The 20,657-nt window shown below is 38.4% G+C and overlaps 1 protein-coding gene across 2 annotated transcripts in view; it reads right to left on the bottom strand.

The window, feature by feature from the left end:
- aak1b (AP2 associated kinase 1b) overlaps positions 1 to 20,325 on the bottom strand; it is a 32,411-nt gene extending 12,086 nt beyond the window's left edge. Inside the window, exons 1-19 of one of the 2 annotated variants that reach the window (XM_014999887.2) lie at positions 16,319 to 20,325; positions 14,482 to 14,600; positions 12,024 to 12,132; positions 10,933 to 11,075; positions 9,730 to 9,851; positions 9,088 to 9,169; positions 8,752 to 8,884; positions 8,517 to 8,620; positions 7,161 to 7,243; positions 6,835 to 6,995; positions 6,324 to 6,445; positions 5,814 to 6,161; positions 5,551 to 5,693; positions 4,649 to 4,854; positions 4,373 to 4,462; positions 3,594 to 3,683; positions 2,663 to 2,767; positions 1,993 to 2,154; positions 47 to 154 (exon numbers count right to left, since the gene is read on the bottom strand). In XM_014999887.2, coding sequence (XP_014855373.1) covers positions 47 to 154; positions 1,993 to 2,154; positions 2,663 to 2,767; positions 3,594 to 3,683; positions 4,373 to 4,462; positions 4,649 to 4,854; positions 5,551 to 5,693; positions 5,814 to 6,161; positions 6,324 to 6,445; positions 6,835 to 6,995; positions 7,161 to 7,243; positions 8,517 to 8,620; positions 8,752 to 8,884; positions 9,088 to 9,169; positions 9,730 to 9,851; positions 10,933 to 11,075; positions 12,024 to 12,132; positions 14,482 to 14,600; positions 16,319 to 16,484 — 2,596 coding nt within the window. In that variant the 5' untranslated portion in view covers positions 16,485 to 20,325. The remainder of the gene's footprint in view (positions 1 to 46; positions 155 to 1,992; positions 2,155 to 2,662; positions 2,768 to 3,593; positions 3,684 to 4,372; positions 4,463 to 4,648; positions 4,855 to 5,550; positions 5,694 to 5,813; positions 6,162 to 6,323; positions 6,446 to 6,834; positions 6,996 to 7,160; positions 7,244 to 8,516; positions 8,621 to 8,751; positions 8,885 to 9,087; positions 9,170 to 9,729; positions 9,852 to 10,932; positions 11,076 to 12,023; positions 12,133 to 14,481; positions 14,601 to 16,318) is intronic. The other variant, XM_014999885.2, reaches the window with a different exon arrangement.
- Positions 20,326 to 20,657: the final 332 nt, after the last annotated feature.

Here is a 20,657-nt window from a genome sequence, read left to right as displayed (position 1 = left end):
AAAGATGACTTCAGCCACGTGGGAATAAAGAACTTTAAAGGCGTACCTTGGGAATTCTTTCGGCCTGTGACGGGAATAGGATCAAAGTCGTCCTCTGTAGCAGCCTCCGCACTGGCCGCCTGGGCCTCAAAGTCTGAGATCAAGAGAGACGAGTCTGAAGACGATAAATAAAGCTCAGATCAACGAGGTGAGAAAAACAATATAATGTAGAGGGCCACTGGGATGATGTTTTATTACTTACAGCAGTATATAATGATGCCTCCTCCACATAAAAATATGCACAGCAATTACAAAAAGATTTTCCTTCTTTCTCTAAAATGATGCTCTCAATCCAAGCTTTTCAAGACAAATAGATCTGCTGCTCTGTAAATGTAAAAATTACGTCTGACGGCACATTATGAGAGGGAATTGGTGATCTGCAACTGGAGTCAGCTGCTGCACACAGTCAGGCTGTGATTCAGAGTTGGCAGAATCAACAGTATTTAAATACTTTTGCTCTGCAGCCAAGAGCCGATAACTAAACCCCAGCTGTGCAGTTTTTAATTTGAGAGAGACAGCGCAATTTTATAGATGGCTCGTGACAGCTTAGGAACACTCTGCTACTTTAAAGACTTTAAACTTGATTAAACTGATTGAAAACCCATTATAAGGAGGATCATTAATCTCATGTGAAGAAAAATACCCTGACTATGAAACAGCGAATCAAAAAAGTTTTCCCTTTAGGGGGGTGCGATGATAAATGGGATTAAAAAATGAAGGATGTTTGGTATCGCCGTTGGCCTGAATTAAAAAATGATTTTGTTCTGGAGGTACAAAAAAGAGCAAGAATGTTGCTGTTTGCTCAAAATTTCTATATGATCCAAAATCCCAATAGTGGAATCAGAAGAGTTCAATCAACACATTTCTGAAAGGTTAGCGTCGATACCGCACTCAAACTCAAGGTCTCATGAAGCGAACCGACTCACTTCGGATCTATAAGGGAAGATAATGAATTGAGATGTCAATTCGTGTGATGATGGAGGACAAAATGGCTCCTCAAGCACAATTTGTCAAGTCTAAAGATTGCTGATGTCAAATTAATGACTCCTCCAGTGAGAGGAGAAATGAACAACTTATCTGCATGCTCTGAAATCGCACGATGCCATCATTTCAGCAAATCAACTCGTATGATGGGAAATGACGAAATGATCCTTAATGGGGAGTGTGTGCTGGTGTGTTTATGGTGTGGAACTCTGATCTTACAGGGGCTTAGACTTATCTGAAAAAAAAAAAACTGGCTCCAGTTAAGTTACAGGACAGTTTAGCAAACTCAACATGTTTATGTTTGTGATGGTAGGACACAACAAGTGACCGATGGCTGAAGTCTATGAGCCTGGGTCGCATCGTTTTTATACCCCACATTAAAAAAAATTAGAACTAATTTGTAATTAAAAAATTCTAGAGACTCTGATCAACTTCAGACCAGCATAAATTAGAAACAGTTCCTGCACACTTATTTTAAAGGACTGTTATGTTAACTAACAAAAAAAAATCTTAAAATAAGATTCTCTTTAACCCCAACTGAATAAATATTCAAAAAAAGGATTGGATTTGGCTACATTTTTCAGTGTGAGCTTAAGTTACTGCAATATGCATAATTTATTTGAATGTTTTATACACATTTTTACCAGGAAGAGGCTGATGTATCTCATATCTTAAACCCACTTAGGAATCAAAATAGTTGGCTAGAGAAGCAGCATCTCATCAAGTAGCATCTGATGTTAATGCATTTCTACCTCTGAGACCTACAGATTGTAAATTATTCAATACCAGGTTTCTTCATAGTTTACTGTTAAAAAAAAATCAGAACCAGGACATAAAAAAAAAAATAGTTCTTTCTTTTTAGGAAAGACACAAACCTATCAGAGCACATCCGTCAAAGGTATTCATGCTCCACCGAGTGACTTTAAATCATCACCACGCAGAGTATGTTTACTATTAGGAGATTCTTACCCCCTTTCGGCTGTACTGACTCTCCAGACAGCAGGCTGAAATCATCCAGAGCAGAGGTGGCGGAGGTGGGAGCAGAGGAAACGGAGGAGGTGGCGCTGCCCGGTGCTGCGGGTGGTCCGGAGATGAGAGACCCGAGGAGAGAGTCGTCTGCAGTCAAAGGGTCTTGGACGGGGAGAAAGACCACAAGAATGGGATCTAGTTAACAAAATATCTAAATTCTCACTTTGATATGTTTCATAATTTTAAACACTCATAAAAGATATGAGCTATTAAAAGTCCAGTTTTTATGCTGTATGTCTAAACATTTATTGAATCAAAAGTGATGATCAATCTGGCCACCAGGGGCAGCAGAGAGACAACCTCTGAGTAGGACTTTGTTCCTGGATAAATAAAAGAGTCAGTTTATAAATTCTGTTGATTCATTTCAAGCCAGGTCTTTTACACATATTTCATTTCACCCCCTGTTAATATAAAACTATTGATTCTTTCACTCTTTCTTTACATAGCGACAAGAAGGTTTGCGCTTGATAACATTACTGTTTCTGTTTGTGCTGAATCGAGCTGCAGGTTAACCCTGTTCTGTTTTTAATGCAGTCAGCCCTGAATGATGTTTTTGTTTCAGCCTTTTTTGGGTTGAAAAATGTTTAACAACAGGTAAAAAGACTTGTACCTTTCACAGACTCCACAGACCCTCCAAAAGGATCAGACAATGACAGCAGATCAGGAAGCATGAGTGAAGATGTGTCAGGAGATTTGAGACCTTCAATCAGCTTCTCTGAAGGCCAGAAAAGAAAAAAGTGAAAAACTTATGTACAAACATTGTGTTCTTTGTAAGTCAATGTCAAATTCATTCAGACGACACAGAAAAATATGTAAAATGTGCTTAAGACTGACTCAAATTGGCAGAGTTCGAATGGATGGGTGGATGGAAGGATTATCTAGACAATGGCACAAGGAATAAACTGAACAAATACCGTATTTTCTGGACTATACAGCATACCTCACTATAAGCCGCACCTTCAAAGTTTTTTTTAAAAACTGGAAACGTACATATATAAGCTGCTGATATCTCCGCAGCTCTCGGTTTTCCAAATCTGCTATTAAGGACGCAGCCCTGCGTCCCCAATGCCGAACCATGGATTCGTTCACGCCGAGTTTAGGTGCAGCGGCTATCGATCTGTACTGCCAGATCGACAGCCTTCAACTTAAAAGCTGCGTCATATGGACTTCTTCATGTTGTTTCCATGATGAGGGGCTATGAGTTTGAAAACATTTCTCCGACGTGCCCGCTGCTAGCATGTGCTTTTTCTAAATGAAAATCAGCACTTTCTTCTTTGATTTCCAATTCTGACTTCCAATGAGTCACTTCTTCTAAAGCGCCCCCTGGTGGTTGAAGAAAAATCCACAGAAAAGGCGCACCGGGCTACATAGTCCGAAAAATACGGTGCAATATTTGTTTCATTTTTATTCAGATCTAGAAGCTTTTCATCATTATTGTGCTAATGTCTCAGTCGCTGCAGTTAGCTCTCAAATATTTATATGAAGATATAAAAAAACATTTTTATTTTCTCACATTTCATTAGAATAAAATGGACATTTACCTGGAGCATCCGACAGTTCAAGGGTATGGAAAGGATCTGGGACAACCAAAAGAGATGCTCCCGAGTCCAGAATAGCAGATGGCCTTTCAGCTAGAAGACAAAGATAGAGAAGTTCAGGATAATGTCCAATTAAATATTCAGGTGATTCTGCAAACTGAGACCAATAAAGTGTTGTGTCTCATAGTGCAGTACTGTTTAAATGATAGATGAGTTTAAATCACTCATTTTGTCATCATGGGATATAGTGAAAGATGCTACATCCTTGTGATCAGAATAAAAAGAAAACAGATTAGATAACAGATTTTATCTAATTCATCTTTTAGTTAAATGTGTCTTTTTGTGTAAATATAAACTTCTTATTTGCTTAAAGTTTCCTTTGTTTAAGAACAACTAGAACGTCATCAGGACATCAGAACATTTTTGAGCCTTCTGACATAAAGATTTGTGTAAAATTAGAAGATTTTCAATAAACAAAATTCACACATAACACCGACAAATAAATCTGACTTATATTTTAACACATCTAAACATTGTGACAATTGATTTTTGAGATGCAAACTTTCGCAAAGTGATTAGTATAAAGTTCTGTTTGTAGTTAAGGGAAATTGTTCTTTTTTTCTGGACCCTCCATTTTTGTTTGACTTTCAGCCAAAAACTTTAAGTTTTGTCTCTAAACAGCAACTTTACAGCAAAACAAAGACAGTTATGACGACTACAGCATTTCACAGATACACAGTTAGAATTAGAAGCAGGTAGAAAAACTTTAAATTTGTCAATACCATTTTCTTGAGAAGTGTTTTCCACAGATGAGGCCTGCAGACCTGGAATCAGCTCTTCAGAAGGAGTTTCCTCAGAATCTGACACCATATCTGTTTAAAAAAAAAAAAGTTATCATTCATTGTTTACATCAACAAAAAAGACAAAAAACTCTAACCTTTATTAAATGGCATATTTGCTGTCCTTCCACCTCTGTAGCACAATGCATCGTGTCCATGACTTAAGGTGTAATTAAATCTCAAAAATGTTTGCTTAAAAATAAAAAAATCACATTTTACCTGAAGACTTTTTGTCATCAGCTTTGAATCCGTCAGCTGTGAAGTTGGAGAAGTTGTCGTCGTCAAACGGGTTCCATGCTGGCTGTGTGGGGGTGTTGGAGGAACCAGAGGAAGGGACGGTGGCTGCAGCTTTGGTTTGGTCCTGCGCTGCATCGCAAAGGCTCGGCTGAACAGAGTCGGCGGTGTTTGGTTGAGAAACAAGTGATCTACAAGACAAAACAGTTTTTAAAAACAAATGCAAATCGGCTTCAGCAGTGGTTAAATGCAAAGATATTTCTGTCAATTCCTAAGGTTTTACAAGTGTACACTAATTCAAGTAAGGCTAATGTGTCTAAAAAATGCTTTGATTTCTAGATTTCTTTGTCCTTTTAACTTATTTTTAAATGTAAATATAAAGAATAATTTAGGATTCTATGGCAAGTATTTCTAAACTATGCTTTCTTTGTATACTTACCACAAAGATAAGACAATTTGTGTTTGGTCAAATATTTCTTAAACAGTAAACACTTGACTTGAGGTTTTATTAAAATAACTTAAAATACATTTGACCGAAGTTGGTTTGGGTCATGATTTTGCTAAAAAAAAAAAAAAAAAAAAAAACAGTGGTGTTTTAAAGCGAGACTTGCAACATATCCACTGAAATAAAGAAAGATAGTCAAATGTACTTAACATTTCTTCTGGCTGAATGTCATTTGTATTTAAAATAATAATCTTTTGTTTTCAGCTACCAGATTTTGGTGGTAAAAATTCAACTAGCAAAATACGTCTGGACCCTTTAGGAATCAATCTGGAATTATTTCGAGCAGTGGTTAGATGAAATAATCATCCACAGAGTGATCTTAAAATTAATTTAAGATCTTAAACTCTTAAAATATTTCTAAATTCTTAAAAGTTGCACTTACTGGCCGAGAGCAACGTTTCCATTATCCCCCTGCAGCAGCTGTGTGGAGTCACTGACAGGAGCTGCAGCACCGTTTGATGCTGCATCACTCGGCACACGTTGGTGACCTCTGTCCTCAGATGTCTTTGGAGTCTCAGGTGGAGTCTGCTCAACAGACGAAGAGAAACAAATGTGTAACGATCAGAATTGTTTTTATTACATATGTGAATGGACTTCAGGAAAAGGACAGAAGAGGTGAAGGTCAGAGGTTGCTTGGCCTCTTACGATCTGAGCTGATTTTTGGCTGGCCTCAGCGAAGGCAGGCTGACTTGGAGCTGGTGTCTCCTGCTGCGCAGCCGCTTCTGGTTGTACCGGAGACGCCTTGCTCGGAGAGGGCTGAACCTCTGGCGGCTGAGTCTGACCCGGCTGTTTGCGACGCGCTGGACGCTGAGGTGCGGCAGGGCTGGATGGAGTCTGCGCTGCCTGTGGAGGAGCGGCGCTAACCACAGAAGAAGAAGGCGTGGCCTGTTGCTGGGATGTTGGCTGTGCATGCGGTGCAGCGTCAGCTTTGGCCACTTGTGATGCTGCAGAGGCTGCCGTCTCTGCTCCAGGAGCTGCAGCCGGCTGCACAGTCTAACGCACAAACATATGTAACACGATATGATTTGAGAAAGAACCAGGATTTTATACCAAATAACCACAATTTTATCTACATCTTCAGATGGGATAATGAAGATGATTCATAATTTCGCAGGAAAAAAGTAGAAGAGAGTTTTCCTGAGTCACTGTCTGTACCTGCTTCAGTGGAGCAGCGGCCTGATTTGCGTTGGTTTGTGTTTGAATGAACGGCTGAGCTGACGTCTGTGCCTTCTGCGACTGGAGAGCTGCAGCTGGCTGGGAGAGGTCTAAGCTGACTCCTGCAGGATGACAACACAGCACATCACTCAGCAGCATCAATCACTTTCAATTCTACATGCAAACACGCACAGTTTCATATAAAACTTAATTGAATTTACAGTAACATGAATCTTATTAAAATGCTTGAGGCTGAATAATATCATCAACTGAAAGCTCATAACTATCACCTGAAGCACTGATACACAATAAAAAAAAGAAGCAGCCGCTTAGTTAGACTACTTTAATTTTCCAATCCATCACCGTGGGTAATCATCTGTTCCTATTCAGACCTGCTGCACTCGACATTTCCAAACACAAGCTGTAGGATTCATGCACTGATGTCATTTTTATCAGAAAGTTTTGCTTTTCTGGTGACAGAAACAGAGTAACGGCGGAGTGAAATACGTACCCACAGACTGAGCTGCGGCACCAGAGAGATTAGCTCGCTTGCGAGGGGTGAGGGCAGCAGGCTGGATGGGTAGGATGCCAGCAGCGGGCTGGGTGTGCACGGCTTTCGGCCTCTGACGAGGGGTGATGGAGGTTTCAGTGGTGGGAATTGGATCTGTGAGTCTGACGACAAAAGGAAGCATAATTCCCTTCCCGTTAATCATGGAAAAACACTGTTAAGATAATTATTTAATGAGTATCGGGATACTGACTGTAAGTAATTAGTTCCACAAAATGTGGTGTCACTACAGCTTTAAGGGTATTACGGAGTAATGAGGTCATGCTTGCCTGGGCTTAGTCTGGCTCTTCTTTGCTGCGGCAGCCTCACTCGCTTTGATTGGCTCAGGAAGTGTGAGAGGAATCGGAGAATTCTAGTTTGTGAAGAAAAAAATCAAACATTGAAAAGGACATGCGCATCAAATTCTAAATGAAATGCAGAAAATAAAGCTGAAATGTTGCTGCTGTGTGGACTCTTGCAGAGATTCTCTAAGATGACTGACTTGCTGACCTCAGTGGGTTTTTAAGGTAAATTATGAAAACCAAACAGCACTTAAGATTCCTCAAAAATAGAATGGACAAAAAAAATGTTTCAATAAAGCTCAAAGTTTAACTTTGCTAATGCTAATCTACAGATCACTGCAGATGGTGTTTATTCTGATGTAAATATTATAATCTAAAATTAGTTATTGGCAGAAAATCATCATGATTAACAGAAATAAAGGTGTTCTAACATCATTCTTTGTCTAATTAGTCTATATAATGTGTTTCACTGGGCTATGGAGATACTGATGTAAAGAAACTATTCAAAAACACTCAAATTTAGTGAGTGGATTAAGCAGCTACAATATTTTAGGTTGCTACACTGCTTTATTTTTAAATCAGGCAGTAGCTTTAAGCTGAATCACTTTACATTCACTGTACTGTGTACTGCCTCCTACCTTAAGTTTTTGCGTAAATAATTATCTACTTCTGTGTATATCACATAATGAAAACATGACAACAGCAAACAGATTCACAAAAAGGGTTCTCCCAAACGGCGAAGATGATGTTGACATCAGACGTTGACATCTTGAGAGATGTCTTAAGACAGTAAAACTCTGCCTTCGTCTCGCTACATCTCAAACTATTTACTTCAGCTAATCTGGATTTCTACCAAGTTAAGATGCAAAGAGACCTACCTGCTGTAAATACCTTGAGATTTTCCTTTGAGTAAAAAACAATTATATTTATTTGACTATTTGACTGGGAATCTCTGTCCTCCTTCTTCTGTGGCTTTGCTTTCCTGCCTTTATTATTTTGTGTACTTTGTGAAAAAGTAGGCTACACAGCCACATAACTGGGTGTGTGTGCCACATTGTGCGTGTTAGGCCTTGTGTTGACCAGAGCCGCTGTTTTTGTGGGCTATGCGCATCCAGTCCATGTAGCATATTTGTGTGGTTCAGGAAGTCACCATGAGGTTTGCGGTGCAACGTTGCTGTGGCTGTGTTTGTGTGGGATAGGTACAGTGATAGTTTTGTGCATAGCCTCTGATAACATCCTCCTGCTTTTAACTTTTTTTACCTCCACGTTAAAAATCCTGAATTATGCCTTTCAGACTGCCATTTCTTTCCATAATTGATCAAATAGCTACAGAGAGAGACTCACCTTCACATTCTGAACAGGGCAAGTCCGCTGAGCGAGTTTAAAAGCAAAGTAGGACACCTGATAGATATCCGGTCTTTTGTCAGGATCCGGCTCCAGCATGTAACCTAAAAAAAAACAACAACAAAAAAACACGTAATGTAGAAAAATTTTAAATCTCTGAAAATTAAACGAGAAAACACAACAAAAACATCTGGACCAAGCAGAGAGCAAAGAATATTATTTGACAGGTACTAACGAATGAGGCAGTGAAGATCGTAAGAGTAACGGGAATTATCAGGAATAGTGAAACTGCCATCACAGATGGCCACCTGGCTTTCACCAAAGGGGAGAGTGAAGAAGCACAACTTGTACAGCAGACAGCCCAGCGCCTGGAGAGAAAAACCACATGCACACCCAGTGACAAGAGAAAGGAACGGATGAGTCCAGAAACACCAAAAAGCAGAGAAAAGATTATTCAATCATTTCATAAAATTTGTAGGTTTGTAGATTTTATTGGTTTATTTATGATGGACAATAAACACAATCACATTGTGATTAAGGTGTTATCACAAAGAATATTCATCCTACTCACCCAGACATCGGCCTTTGTAGTTATAATCTTATTGTTGTAGAGGTTCACCATTTCTGGAGCACGATATGACAAAGTCGTGTACCTAAGACGAAACATTAAAAATACTAGGAATATCAGATTTTATGTGCCAAAATAAAGCAGAAATTGTAAACACAGTGCTTTGACTATACACAATACAAGTCATATATTACATCAATAAAAAACTTTAGATTCTAGTTGTTCAGTTAGAGTCTGAACAATAAACAAAAAAAGTTAATTTTCTAAAAATTGGTCCCTTTAAAAATATTACAGCTTCAAACTTCAAAGGTTTTTATTTGGGTTTTCATATGATAAACCGACACTTAGTAGAATATCATTGAGAAGGGAAAGGAAATTATAGTTTTTTTTTTTATATGACTTCAAAACAAAATCTAAAACAGTGCAGTTTGTTTTCAGCATCATTTGATCTGATACCCAAACATAAAATCCAATGCAAATAATTGCCTTTAGAAATCAATGAATAAATAGTAAATAGTGTCTCAGTTTATTTTATTCTCAATGCCTTTTAAAGGTTGTGTAAAAAAAAACAAAAAAACAATTGAGTTACATTATTTACAATAAGTACTCATAAAAGAAAGCTTGAGATGTTAAAAAGGCACAAACTTTTTGATTTCTTCCTCCACTGCTGCCACTCCTTCGGTCTGCGGGTTTTGGAACCTGCTTGTGGCGCTGCCAAAGTCGCACAGCACGTAATGACCTTTGTCATGCAGGAGAATGTTCTCCACCTGTGGATGCGTGGACATTTTTTTCTGTTTTACTCAGAGATCTTCAGATAAGACTTTATTGTAGACAGTATAGTGTTTCAAAGCAAAGCACTGATTTGAAGCAGCAATTAACCACCAGGCTAAGATCAGATACAAGGCTTTTGCTTTGGTAAGACGGGCATCTCAGATAACATTGAGTAAATTGTACCGATTATCTAGAGGGACCCTGGAATCTACTGACATTCAGCTGGACTGATATACAGTAAAGTAAGCATACACACACACACACACACACGCACACACACACACACACACACACACACACACACAAAACAAGTACATTTTCTAAACCTGATGAGGAGTGATTGTTAATTTTCTTTCCAGATATAGTACATCTCTTCCAACTACTTGGAGTACTCCAAGTAGTTGAAAATCTTATAATTGTATTAATGCAATTGCTTCATTTTTAACAACATTTTTCCAACATAAAATCTTGAAAAAAATACTTAGAATATCATCGATTATAGTATTTGGAGAAAAACAGAAATGGGCCTAGAAGACTGTAATAGTTATATCTTCAAAAGATAAAGTAATCAATCACATTAAACCACTGTCACCTTCACATTACACTATAAAAGTCGTGTTTCCATTTTGATCAAAACTACTGAGAGACTACGATTTAAAATCAATGCAGGTACATGGCTCTAATTGCAGCAGGTGAAGTTATTTCAAGCATGCTAACAAGTTACATTGTCCTCTGCTATTAGACCAATGAATAATTAAACGAAGCTTCCTCGCACACCAACATACTTATCATTGCTTTTCAAAGGACGTCTCAGCAGGGTGATTCACAGAAGGAGCTGCTGCTGGGTTAACACAATTACACTGGATGTCATCTCCTTCAATATGCGGCACACAGTGGTACATTACAGGGCATTAACACGTTACAGTTCAGAGAGCCGAGATTCACTGTATTTAAGACTTCACTTTGCACGGAGCGTTTTATTCCAGGGCAGAACTGACGCAGGCTCACGCTTGTGTTAGAGTTATTAAATACGTGAAATAAAAACAAGGCTTGTTGGGAAGCAGCTAAAGATGTCACCTTGAGGTCTCTGTGGACGATCGGCGCCTTGCGCTGATGCAGGCGAGATACGGCATCGCAGGTGTCACAGAAGATCTGAAGCACCTCGGACTCCGTGAAGCCAGTTTGAAGTCTCTGATTCATCAGATTAACCACCTGCCCTCCTGTAAAATAACATTTGAAAATGTAACAAAGCCAACCATAGGAGAGTTTGCTTTAATACTTAGGCCTGTAACAGTAACAGGTTTTGCTGGACAACAAATTGCCGCAGAAATTATTGAGTAGAACAAGACTACTTTCAACTGATATAATGATAATGACATCATAATGCAAGTTTCTTCTCTTAAACTTTCATTTTGAACAGAACACACTATAACTAAAGACATTTTAAAAATCCAAAATAAAACACAACAATCAAAACAATAAATAAAACACAAATAAAAAGCACACCATAAATAAAATGGATTGTCTTTGTAAACAAACTTGGCAGAGGAGGGAAGGTCCTAATGTTGGGGGATGAACCAAGGACAGCCTGGACTCAAGGACTGGCTGTCTTTTTATATAAGCTACCTGCTCTACTGCTACTAGAGCAGTATGAGGCTAAATAAAAGGCAAGAAGACTGTAAGAAAAACTAAGAGACTGCACAAAACTGGGGTGGAGGTTCTATCAGTAAACATAGCACCATATGAGCTAGATTGGCTTTGTGAAAATCAAGACTTAAATTCAATTATGAATCTTCAAAATTAGTGTTTGCAGATTCTTTCTATCCAATCTGACAGAACTTGAGCTATTTTGCAAACTGGCAAAATTTTACCTGTAGAGATACAGAGCTGGTACGGACATACAGGAAAAATCACAGTGAGAAGTTTTCAACAAAATAATGACTCAGGAAGCCTGAATATAAATGCACACCAAACTTTTTGGATTTTATATCTAAAATACTTTCAAAACCTTGTAAAAATTAGCCACTTTGTGATGTTCTAGAAGCTACAATTCTAATAAAATATGTAAACTTTTTGGTTGTAAACATTTGACAAGATGCTGTACTTGTTTAACCAACATCTAAATCCACAGTTTCTCACTGATCAAGGCGTTCCAGGACAACCCTCACCTTTGCAGTAGTCCATCAGTATGAGAACCTCCCATACATCTCGGGATCCCAAAGCTGTGATACTGGAGTCCAGATAACCAACAATATTCTTGTGGCCAACGAGGTCTTTCTGCAAGAATAACAAAACAAATGCACCATCATTAATACACTACAATGCACAAAGATCACACCAAAAAAAACTCAGCAAGAATAAACTGCTTTCTATTGTCAAATATAGGAATATTACTGATGATGCAACATGAAATCATTTTCTGCAAATGCTGCAGGTTAAGTTGAATCGTCAGTACTTTATGCAATGCAGCTTGAGGCTATTCCCTACAAATGGAGCTGAAATAGGAAGCTGGAATCAAGAACCTATTAAGTAATGAAAAAAAAAATTCAAGTACTACTGCTGAAGGTGAACCACCGTCTTTGTGTGCGAGAAGAGTGCTAGTGAGAAGCAAAAGTAAGAAAGCCTGGGAGGTTAAGCAAGCAAACATGGGCCAACAACATGTATGATTCCACTGGAAGATTGTGGAGTGATAGGATCTGGCTTGTTTGTAATCTCAGCATCCATTGCTTCCTTCCTTCCTGAGTTCCTCAGCACAAAGAAGACAAAGTCTTATGCAGACTCTAAACTCAAAGAAGGCTTTCAGACTTTCCAATATCAACATTCAGTCAAACTTTTTGCCATGACATCATGGCATTAAAATTCCATAGTGCAGAAGTTAGTGCGTGAGAAAACAGAAAGCATTTTACTAGAGTCAGCCTGAGAGAACAGAAACAAACCGAAAAATAAGGCAAAAAAAAAAAAAAAAAAAAAAAAATCAAAGATAGTGCTTGTTTTTAGAGGGACACCTAAGATTAATAAATGCCAAATCTGAAAAAGGTTTATTGGTAAATTAAGTTTTCATGTGCTTTAAAAAAATTCTACACAGTTTAAGTACTTAACTAATATTACATGGATATAATCTACCTTCAACATGAAATCCTACTAGTTTCCTTTTGTGTTCTGAGGCAGAACATCTCAAAAGCCCTGATTATTGATGGTTCATGTTAGACGGATGGCTGAGTCAAGAAAACTGTCCAAGAAGTTTATGGAAGAGATTGTGACCTTGCACAAACAAGGAAAATGATACAAAAGCAAAACAAAAGCCGTGAACGTATATAAAAATACAGGCAGAGGCAAAGTTTGCAAATTTAAAGGTAAAGGAGTAAAAAGGAGGAAGGAAAGTGTCAAACGGTGCCACCAGATTCATCAGGTGGTCAAAAATGTTCAATTGAGGTTTCGATTTCCACAACAAGACACCAGAAAGAAACCAGAGAATTTGGGATTCTGTGGAGCAAAGAATCAAATCTGAGATTTTTAGGGGGCTGTTGGATTAGCATTAAGTCTGGAGGAGGAAGTATGACGTTTAAGCGAAAAAAAAAACAAAAAAAAAACCCCGACAACCCACAGGGAAGCATGGCAGTGGCTCTGTGATGTTCTGGTGCCGTTTCACTTTCTATGACTTTGCGTGTCGAAGGCAAAATTGATTCAATTAAGTGTCAGGAAATCCAGATTCTCATGCTGTTGTGCAGTTTGTGAGGAAGCTAGTGCTCTGAAAGAAAACATTGTGGAAGAGACTAGAGATGCCATCATAGTTGCTTGACTTGAGCTCAGTTGAATATCTCTGATTGGATTTGAGCAATATAGTTGTAGTTTACAAAGCCAAGAAGATTAATGAACTGGAGGACTTTACCCATGAGGATTGGGATAAAGATATTGAGGAACGATGGCAGAAGATGGTCGAATCCCATCTGCAGAAGGTCATGACATCTAAAAGGACTCCACTAGGTGTTGAAGATGTTCGAAATGGAGGGTTTAGGTAATTTTGAGACTGTATAAAACAAAAGAAGCTTTTAGAGTTTGATTTGAAGAGAGTACTTGTATGATTAGCTATGTGGAGCAGCTTAAATTGTTCAAGTTTGATTTGTTTATTGCAAATGGGCAATAATTTAAAATGTTCCTACATCAAAACCACTAAAATTCTCAATCACAGGGTTCCTGCTGAGCTGCCTGTGAAAGTGCTGCTGTAAAGTTTTGCTTCCCCTCTGACAACAAAAGCCAGTCAGATGACTCAAGAAAGGAAACCACATTTGCTTTTTCCCACTGAAATAAAAACACCAGACCATTTTTCTTTTATAAATTTGTATTAAATATTTGTGTTCATACCATGACACCGGTTGTGTTGTTTTTTTGTTTTGTTTTGTTTTTTCCAAAATCAAGGTTATCATAGTGTGAAAATTAAATACCAGTTAATTTTTATTCGTCCTGTTTGTACTAAATTCAGCGCCTTGCTCGAGGAAGGCATCCTGTGAGTGTTTCTCTCTCTAAATACTTTTGTTTTTCCTGTCGCTCTCACACGTGGTTTTACCAGAACCACTAAAAGCAGAGCATGAGAACAAACAATGAAGACGTTTATCCAAAACCACTCACCATAATCTGAATCTCCTGTTTGCACACCTGCAGATCATGCTCATTGTTGACGTACATCCTCTTCAGGGCACAACGCACCCCTTGGTTTGTTTTCACCAGGAACACAATAGCAAAGCCACCTAAAATAAACGAAAAAAGAAGAGTTGTCACATTAAACTGCCAACCAGATATGGTAACAAGCAGACGGAAATCATTAGCGTTAAGTACAGATGTAAAATTCAGAGTAGATTTACAAAGTGCTCAACTCCACAATGACGCTGCACATCAAAGCTTTCAGAGCGCATCTTTGTTGTGGCAGATGAGCCTTTTTTTTTTGCCTCATTACATCAAACAACTGCCAGAGTTTGTCCTTTACATCAGAACGGAGGATCAGGACCACATGGTGCTGCCTTATAGCGTTATCTATTAGTCATGTCGTTGCTGGAGGGTTAAAGTAGAGGCCTACAGTGAGGCCCAACCATCTGGTACGGCTCAGGCCGCATATTCGTTCTGCTGAGTTTAGCTGCGACACTGTCATCAATTTCAGACAGATACTGCAAATCTGCGTGGAGCATCTCAGATGACGGACGAGGATATAAATAAGATTGTGATGCACATAATAAGGTAAACAAATACATTCTGATTAGCTCGGCTGACTCATATCATAAGAACCTTGAAAAATTGTTTTCAAATGCTTGATTAGATGGAGCACAGACACACCACTCTAAAACAGGAAAATGTGTTTGGTTCATAAAAAAAAAAGAGAAAATGCAAATGTTTAAGTTTACGATGCCAACTTTACCTCTAGATCACATTTACAAGAAACAAAAGTTGACTTCACAATTTAGCCAAACAAAATTAATAAAAATAACTATAAAACAATAGATCAAACACCATTTTAAAAACACTATCAAGGGGTTTCATAAAACAACCGAGTTAAATGCAAATTTATGGCCTCAGAAGTAGGAATATGTAGACGGGTGCACAATGTTCGACAGCATCAAATGTAGTGCATGTTTCCTCTATGCAATTGATTCCCTGAGGGCGCATTAGTTCTTTTCTTGCTTTCCTGCATTTACAAAGACTCAACAATTAAACTACTTGGGGGTGTGGAGGGTGTGTTATCCTCCCAGCTCCATACAAGCGTCCACAGTCCAGCATCAGCATTTTCACCTCATGACTCTAGGTTGCAATTTGCTTACCGCTGCTTGTTAGAGTGAAAATGACAGTATCTACTGTAAACATTCATTTTGAGAGCATAAAGCAACTGCCTGGCGCCTGCTAGTAGCCATCTTTGAACCATAATAGCAGAGTACAGATAAGAGAAACGGTGCAGAGCTTTGTTTTTATATACTTAGGTGCAATAAATTTAAAATTTTGTGATGCCTGTGTGGGAGACATAGTTATGTTTTAGTGGTGTTAAGGTTAAGGTAAGTGTCTCAGAAGGAGAAAAATACACCACCCCCTATCAGGCTTTCTGCTCAGGGCGGCAGGGCATGAGGGGCGGCATGAAGCAAACAAAAAAAAAATGCTTCTTACTCCCTGAATGACTGTTTTCCATCACCAGATGCAATAATCTGACTGCTAAAGACATAAAGTCACTTTGGTGGGGAGTTAACGTCTGGGTTTTGTTTTGATGAGCCAAGAATGAATCATCTATTATTCAATATCTTAAATATTTTAGATTATTAAGTTTTTCTGTCTTTTTTTTTCAGAATTGGGGATATCAGGGTTACAATTCACAAAATACCACCCCTGATTCACCAGCTATGACGGAAAAAAAATGAAAGAAAAGAGTTTAAAAAAAAAGAGTGAACTGAATGAAGAGTGAATCTGGTCTGTGCACTCTCCTCCTCACCTTCAGCAATGATCTCCTCAACTGTGACTTGGTGCCGCCCGACAGTGAAGGCTCTCCCAATGAAATTTCCTCCGGCGTGACTGGACCCAGAGCTGCTGCCCCCTCCTCCTCCAGAACCAGGCCCGGAGCTCACCAACTCCCGACGGGAATCAAAGAACTTCCTCATGATGTCGAAATGACAGCAGGGAAGATGTGGTTCTCGCCCTCTTCACGCTGTGATGTGCTGGCTTATTGCAGTGATATATTATATCCCCGGGTCCTTGTGTAAACTTATCCAGAGTCTATTCTGGTGCCTCAAAAATATGCAAGTAATACCGCTTTCACTTGTGGTGATGATGTGAGATTCTTTTAGGGGAAATTTCCCATTTGCTTGCCAACACAAGCCAGTTGGTGATAACTATAGAGCGGCTAGCAGTTATGTAAGTGTATTACACCGCCCAGGAGGTTAAAGCATCTCCGGAAAAGTGCTCCTCTTACCAGCCAGCCAGCTGTTCATGGTCGGCTGCGGCTGCTGAGGAAAAATAGGTCCATCTCCATCTCGTCCAGCCGTTACCAAGCTAGCTAAGTGCTAGCTGCTAAGGCGCTATGACATTTCGTGTAAGGGTATCCAGGTTATCCTCTGAAGAAAATGTCTTCAAACGCGATGTATCCTTCGAGTAACTGCGACAGCGCTGCCCAAAAAGCTGTTTCCATCCTTCAGGAAAGTGCAGCGACCGTTTGTTGCCTCATAGCTTACTGTCTGTGGGGCTATTTAATTTCTTCCATTTGTGTGTGTGTGTGTGTCTGTGTGTGTATATATAAATATATATATAAAAACTATATGGTTTCCGTTCGCTGACGCCTTCAGCGCAGGGCAGCCCCCAATAAGCGTCGAGATGATAGGAGACGAGTCTGCGTCCGTTGCAAGTGTGTAAGCACTGCGTCTGTCATCCGCTAAAACGGTACCGACTGAGGTTTCGACACAACCGTCTAATCTCTGCAACCACAGCAATCTTTGGCTGCCAGCATTATCGCAACATCCTAGCTGTTGCTGTTGACGCACACGGTGACTTGTGGGTACTGTAGTTCAGAGAACCCCGACGCCCTTTCGTGCTTGTGTGCTGCCGTGTGAGGTCATTTGCTGCGTTCACGTCACGTGGAGATATTCACTGTTGGATTATGGAACAACAAGCCCACCAGGTGTTAATGTACAAATACCTGCCCTATAGTTCCTGATTGATAATGACATGATGAAAAGTAATATATTTCATTAAATGCATTCATGTTTTCTAGACATTTCTTTATTTTACTATTACTTACTATCTGGAGTGGTAGGTAGTAACTAAATTTACTTAACCCTCTATGGCATACCGTTGCTCTCAGGCAACAAACCACATTTCTGTAGCTCACATTGCTCCTTTATTTTATTTTTTGGAGTGAATGATTTAAAATACCTCCAGACATATTTTTGTCCAAATAAAAGAGGTATTGAGGTCCATGTGACCTTTTACTTAGAAGAGCAGCAGTCCTTTTTATGAAGCGGAGGTGCATGCTACACCTTGCCTCCTACTTGTAAGTTATACATCACTTTTCTTCATGTTTAAATTTGGGTCACTCTAACTAAAAATATTTTCATATCTGTGAGTATGTAAAGAAGCATTATAGATCATTTCAAGACAATTTTTTAATAATGTATATCCTAAAACTGTGTTTTTTTGTTTGTTGCCTCAGGGCAACATTGCGCATTTAGGGCCCTTTTGCTCAGACAATATTATTCTAATGTGATGATATTCAATTGATTACAAAATAATTATCAAAGCCAATTTTTTTACTTTCTTATTGACTAACAGCAACAGGAGATGGATGCAAGATCATTTCATGGACAAAATGTGCATGGCTCATAAACTGGGGTCATTCCCAATGAAAACATGAGGATCCATTGTAAAACCATTATTTCATTGTTTGTTTATCCTCAAAACTGACTTCAGTCCCAAAGAGTGATAAGCTGGTCATCAATGAACTAATGTACTTATTCCAAGGCAGGCAAAGACTGAAGCAATACCTGCCAAACCCAAAAATATGGGTCTGGAGGGAACTTTGCATGACTGGAGTAGATGGTGATCCTTACAACCTACACAGGGCGAGCCGTACCACCACCAAATCTACCAGATATGGGAGCTGATGGAAATGTTGTCCTTTGCTTGGCTCAAATTCTAACAAAAAATCAGATCTACAAACTCTTATAAAAAAGAACCTGCAGCCTTAAGTCCTGTCACTGATGTGAATCTGGTCGCTACAACCCATAGATAATCAGATAAACAGACGGTGATTCCCAGGTACACCAATAATCAAGTGCCAAAAATGTGATACACACTTTTTTTCACATCAGCAAGCAATTCCTTCCTGATGTTTAACATATAATAGGGAAAAAGACTGATTTCAACATCCTTAGTGATTCTAACTCTGCCAACCATACCCATGTACAAACACACAAATGCTCGTTTTAGTAATTTGTGCAAATGTACAATTCATTAATGAAAGTTAGTTGTTTATTTTATATTTGGTGAGTTGGAACCATGTCTGATTTATTTTTGTCAAAAAAAAGTTTTTTATGAATATAGTTTTTGTTTGATTTGTATTTCATTTCTCATAATCACTGCAGAAAACTTGGCGTTTTAGACCCCTTGTAGCTCAATGTTGCCCTGAGGCAACAAACCCAAATCCGGTTCCGGGAGATGTCAGGGTCCGATTTTATGATTGATTTGTAATTAGGGACCAACAAGCTCCCAAAGAATGCAGGAAAATATTTTTTCCCCAAAAAAACAAAAAGTCATGCTACAGAGGGTTAAGTAACTTTTTTTGGGGAAAAAAGGACATACTTTAAGGAGTAGTTTTACTATGCTGCACTTTTGAATTTTTCCTGAATATGCAATATTGTTACTCCTATTTCTGGATAAACTACCCAGTGTCCGTATTTTACATTTAAGTAACAATTCTTCTTTAAGCTTTGCGGTTCTAATGTTTTGTTTGTTTTTCTTTAAATTTTCTTAGCCTGTTTTACCATTTTGTAGATCTAGAAGAGACATTAAACAGTCTAACATAAATATACATAAGCCTGCATGCTTGTTGTAAATATTAGTTTAATATCTTTTATAGCAAAACATTAGATTTGGGAAAGTGTTTCTTCTGCCTAAATGTCAAAACATTTTAGATATTAAGTGAAATATTCTGATCAGCTAGTCAGTACACAAAAAAGCCTTTGTGCAAAATACATTTCCACTTTTATTTGAGTAAAAATATTGTAGTAGTTGCATATTCTTCATACTTTGCTGACTATTTATTTATTTAATTTGTCTGTCAATGAGAAAGATGCTGACCAATTTTGGAGTCCAATTCATAAGATGACAATAAAGACTATTCTGTTGTAATCATAACTACTATACTTTCATCTGTGAAACTCTCAGCTGTTTCAATACTATCTCTGTTGAGATAGAGATAGCATCTTGCACACCATATGCAATACCATATGCAAGGTATGCAAATCTTGCAAGGTATGTAAATCTTGCATATCTTGCAAGGTATGTTTCCAAAAGAAAAAAAGAAAAAAAAATCACTTTTCAACCCATCATCCAAAAAAGGAAAGAATGTGGCACAACTCTGAATTTACCAGGAAATGGTTTTCCATCTAAGTTGAAAAACCAGATAAATAGAGCATTGTTCAGATAAGTAGCCAAGAGGCCAATTGTACTTGTGAAAAAAATTTACAAAGCCACAGCTTGGATGCATAAATCTGTCAACAGGGCAATTAAGTGAGCACTAAGCAAATCTGACCTTTCTGTTCTGGGACTGCTGAATCTGTGGAGATTAGTGTGCAATAATGGATTCTTTATAAAATTAAGAAAATTACAAACAATCCTGAGAATCTTTTTTATGAAACTGTTATGCAACAACAGAGTCAGAGGCTTCTTCAGATGCATTGTAAAACAGACTGCCACAAGAGATTCTTCCTGCCCAGTCATCAGCATCTACAGCAACTTTAGATAATATTACAATAACTTTTAGAGTAATGACATATTTATTTTACTTGAACTGGATTGCAGATGTGCAACCATATCAGCTGCAAGTTTTCAGAAATACCTTTCTGGAACTTGCAGAAAGGTATTTCTACATGTCATTGACTCAGGAAGAGCACTGCAAATCCAAGCTACAACTTCAGAATTAAATTCAGAAAAATTCTGAACCATACTTTTTTTTTTTTTACTATTTACTATGTTTTGTCAGTCTAAAATCCCCACCAAAATACTTTTTTTTTTGTTTAAACATGACAATTGGAAAAATATTGAGAACACTTTTACGTAGA

The sequence above is a fragment of the Poecilia mexicana genome, unplaced genomic scaffold (assembly GCF_051168715.1).
Source record: "Poecilia mexicana isolate PSO_F unplaced genomic scaffold, ASM5116871v1 scaffold_12, whole genome shotgun sequence".
Lineage (NCBI taxonomy): Eukaryota > Metazoa > Chordata > Actinopteri > Cyprinodontiformes > Poeciliidae > Poecilia > Poecilia mexicana.
This window is presented reverse-complemented; position numbering and strand designations above follow the sequence as displayed.